Genomic DNA, 4371 nt, shown 5'->3' on the forward strand with positions numbered 1-4371 from the left:
AATAATAATAATAATAATAATAATAATAATAATAATAATAATAATAATAATAATAATAATAATAATAATAATAATAATTATGATGATGGTTACTCCCTTTGATTTTGACATATTTGTGTTTCAAGGAGAGGATTTAAAAGAAAAAAGCAGTTTTAAGAATAAAAGCTACGTGTATTTGCAATGGATGTATGAATGTTATTTGGGTCGCAGGATCAACCCCAGCATTTGACTAGTACTTTATTTAACTGACCCTCAAAGGATGAAAGATAAAGTCAACCTTGGCAGGATTTGAAGACAGATGATGCAAAAAAGCAAAAAAAACCTATATACCAAATATTCTCAGGAATGGAAACCGAATTGCATATTTAATGAGTTAGAGAGAAGGTGAAAGGACAGGTTTTATGGACATGTAGCAGAGTCTCAGACCAGTGTAGTGGTTCTCAACCATTTTTGTCCTATGGAATCTCTTGATTTCTTTTTTACTCCAGTGGGAATCCACAGCCATTCAATGCCATCATCATCATCATTTAATGTCTGTTGTCAATGGATTGGATGGTCTGACAGGAGTATTTTTCGATGTTGCTATTATTATTATTATTCAGGTAACCACTATGCCATATGCCCACGGGCATATGGCGTAGTGGTTAAGAGTGTGGGCTACTAACCCCAAGATTCTGAGTTTGATTCCAAGCAGTGATCTGAATAATAATAATAATAATATCGAAAGATACCTTAGGAATGAGAACCCAGGTTCGAAATTACCCCAAGACACCTGATGAAGGCTGGAAGGTATATCAGCTGAAACGTTGTGTTAACAACAAACAAGATGAGGACAAATATCCATCAAGTGTAAATAATATAGTCACAAATGTTAGATACTGACTGCTGTGGTTAACTGTTAACTGGAACATAACTGAGAGCTAATATGGTATCCACTTGCATAATATATTCCTTCAAACTCCCGTGTGTGTGTGCGTGTGTGTGTAATTTTGAAACTGAAAACACTACAGTAGTTACTCTGATGCCTCGGGTTTCACACAGGACTTGTGTTTTCTTCAACTTCAGGAGTATGTATGCCTCACATATGTATAGAAACGTGGGATGCAGAATTGGTCTGTTTGTGATATTTGGCTCTGTTCCTTTACACCAAAGTTGAATTTGAAATTTGTCTTCACAAGGTTAATAAAATAATAGACAGACATGGGAATTAATATCATCAATTAAAGTCAGTGCTCCAGCATGGCCACAGTAAAAGAATTACATTAAGTGATGTAGTAGAGTTTATAAAACAAGGGGAAGGTCAGACAGTGACGGTAAAGGTATACGGAAGTGGAGGAGATTATTAGAGGGATTTGTTTGAAGGACATTTGGAAGGAAGATAAAAGGCACCACAAGAACCATGAAGAAGTGAGAAGACCAAGAAAGTGCAGCAGCAGCAGTAGTAGTAGTAGTAGTAGTAGTAGTAGTAGTAGTAGTAGTAGTATAGGTATTAGTTGCAGTATTACTATTAGTAGTAGTGTTAGTAGTAGCAGCCTGAATGAAGCCCGCTTGAAGGAATTAAACAAAACAAAAAAACATACACATTATATGTATTTGCTGTTTCAGTCTCGGGTTCACTAAAGAAGAAAAACAAAAAGAAAAAAGAAACCAAAAAAATAAAGAAAAATTAAAACAAAAATGAAATAAGTAAAAATATGGAATAAATTTAAATCATATTTTCATTGGAATTACACAAAAATTAACAAAATTCTTTTAAATAAAATTGTTTATAAATTTCAAAGAAAAAAAAAAACAAAATATTGAAACTTTGAAATCAAATAAAAAGAAACAATAACATTGAGAGAAATAAAATATATAAATTTTTAAAATATGTAAATAAATATATGGCAAACAAAGAAATAATGAAAATACAACAACTAAAAGATAGATTATATAAACAGATAAAAAAAAGCCACGTTTATAATAGACATCTGGTGAGCAAACAGATAGGGTTTGTGCCAAAAATTGACTTGTGTCTTCATTTTACATACAGAGACCAAGATAAATGGTGATTCACTGTGCTCAAGAAGACCCGATTGTTATTGTAAAAAAAGGTCCTAAAATACTTTATTGATGTACATGCTGGGCCCTTCCCCTATCCCCAATCTGACCCTCGAGCATTCCCCACATTTCATCCACCACCCTGAGGTATCTCTGACCTCCATTTCTGTCACTGTACATCTCTTCCTCATTCTTACATTTTGCACATCAGCCCCCTACTTTCTGACCAAGAGAGTTCTGAGCCACTTCCATCTCCCTCTCTCTCTCTCTCACACATTACCCACATCCTTCAATACTGATATTTTGCATCAACCACACATCATCCACTTTTAAATCGTGATGGCACCACCGATCAAGCCTGATCATTACCAGTGTCGCCTTCCTGGCACTTGTGCCGGTGGCACATGAAAAGTCATTCGAGCGAGATCGTTGCCAGTACCGCTGGACTGGCTCCTGTGCAGGTGGCACGTAAAATACACCATTTTGAGCGTGGCCGTTGCCAGTACCGCCTGACTGGCCTTCGTGCCGGTGGCATGTAAAAGCACCCACTACACTCTCGGAGTGGTTGGCGTAAGGAAGGGTATCCAGCTGTAGAAACTCTGCCAAATCAAATTGGAGCCTGGTGTAGCCATCTGGCTCGCCAGTCCTCAGTCAAATTGTCCAACCCATGCTAGCATGGAAAGCAGACGTTAAACGATGATGATGATGATGACTCCACCCCATCCATTACTCTCCCATCACATTCTTATAACCGACACTTTCCTCCACTCCTGATCCACTCTCTATATTCTCCTTCATGACTAACCTTCTTGTACCCTATCACCACCCTCTTTTCCCTCTTTCCAACTGCTCCCACCCACCGTTATATAATACAGAGCAGCCATGTATCTCTATAGCAACACACGTGTACTTGTCCCTCTTAACACCCTGCATAAAGCCCCACTTCCCTCTTTGTACTACAACCTCACTCAGTCATAAACGGAATCAAAGACCATTCTTTTACATATTTTAACAAGTTTCAGTCAGCTGACTGTGGCCATGCTGCAGCACCAATATCCTAAGTATACTCAATTTCTTTGACTCCGCACCCCTGTACTATTATCTTTATCAAGCAGCTACATATTTTACCAACTTTGACAGGATGGAAGGCAAAATGGACCTGAATTTCATCTGAATTCAGAATGTGGAGAGAGGAATATAGAGTAATTTGCTCAATCAGTTTTATAGGAACCAGAAACCACACCTCTCCAGACTATCAGATGACTTATTAATGTCAAGCTAACAAGGGAGTCTCTATACAACCCTTTAAATTGCTAAAAATAGCAGCCAGGTTCTCAACACCCTACCTTCTTAATAAAGGAAGGAGACAGGATAGTATAGTCCCAGATACACTACAGTAGAACAAAGATGGAATCGCCACAACTGGAATATTCTTCATGAGAAAGAGCTCTGTTCAGTCAGAGCAGAAACCAATCACCAGGATTCCGCACGATTTCCATTTACTCAGTTTCTTTACAAGACTTTGGTCAACACAAGTCTCTGGCAGAAGACACTAACTCAAGATGCTGTGCAGTGGAATTGAAGTGAAATTCTTAGCCCAATAGTTATTCCTTAACCAATTTTTAGGGCTCCGACCTGCAACTGGACAAAATTTTTACACAGAGTTTAAAACTTAAAAAAGAAAGAAAAAAGAAACGAAAATGTGCTGAGTTTAAAGAAATATTTGCACATACTTGTCTTCATTGCGACTAACCAGTGCAATTCTGCCATAGTCCCAGGCCAATCTTCGCAGAAGTGAGAAAAGTAAAAGGAGAACCTGTGAAAAAGGAAACAAATATAAATCCCATTAAAATTTCATTAAAATTCTATTAAAATTTCATTAAAAACCCAGTCTTTTGGGAAATCAAAAAGCAATTCTTGTAATCACAATTTGCAATTTATATGGTAAATGGAAAACTGAGCTGTTCTAGTTTACCAAGAGGAACCTTTACGGTAGTGGTTCCCAAACGGGGTCCATATGGCCCGGGGGAGGGGGGTGCAGTCTATATAAGATTTTGATGTTAAAATTTATGTTCAATAAATTGGTTATAATTCTACACCATACAGATTATTTTAAATTTTTACACAATCCATAGGCGCAGGAGTGGCTTTGTGGTAAGAAGCTTGCTTCTCAACCACATGGTTCTGGGTTCAGTCCCACTGAGGTATTTTGGTGGTACTTCTACCATAGCCTCAGGCTGACCAAAGCCTTGTGAGTGGATTTAGTAGACAGAAACTGAAATAAGCCCGTTGTGTGTGTGTATATATATATATATATATATATATATATAT

At 37.3% G+C, this 4371-nt stretch overlaps 1 protein-coding gene across 1 annotated transcript in view; it reads right to left on the reverse strand.

Moving 5' to 3' along the window:
* LOC106873756 (calcium permeable stress-gated cation channel 1) overlaps nucleotides 1-4371 on the reverse strand; it is a 70731-nt gene that overhangs the window by 31172 nt on the left and 35188 nt on the right. The window contains exons 3-4 of the mRNA XM_052968506.1: nucleotides 3774-3856; nucleotides 1581-1616 (exon numbers count right to left, since the gene is read on the reverse strand). Of these exons, the coding sequence (XP_052824466.1) occupies nucleotides 1581-1616; nucleotides 3774-3856 (119 nt within the window). The remainder of the gene's footprint in view (nucleotides 1-1580; nucleotides 1617-3773; nucleotides 3857-4371) is intronic.

Source organism: Octopus bimaculoides, chromosome 6 (assembly GCF_001194135.2).
Source record: "Octopus bimaculoides isolate UCB-OBI-ISO-001 chromosome 6, ASM119413v2, whole genome shotgun sequence".
Lineage (NCBI taxonomy): Eukaryota > Metazoa > Mollusca > Cephalopoda > Octopoda > Octopodidae > Octopus > Octopus bimaculoides.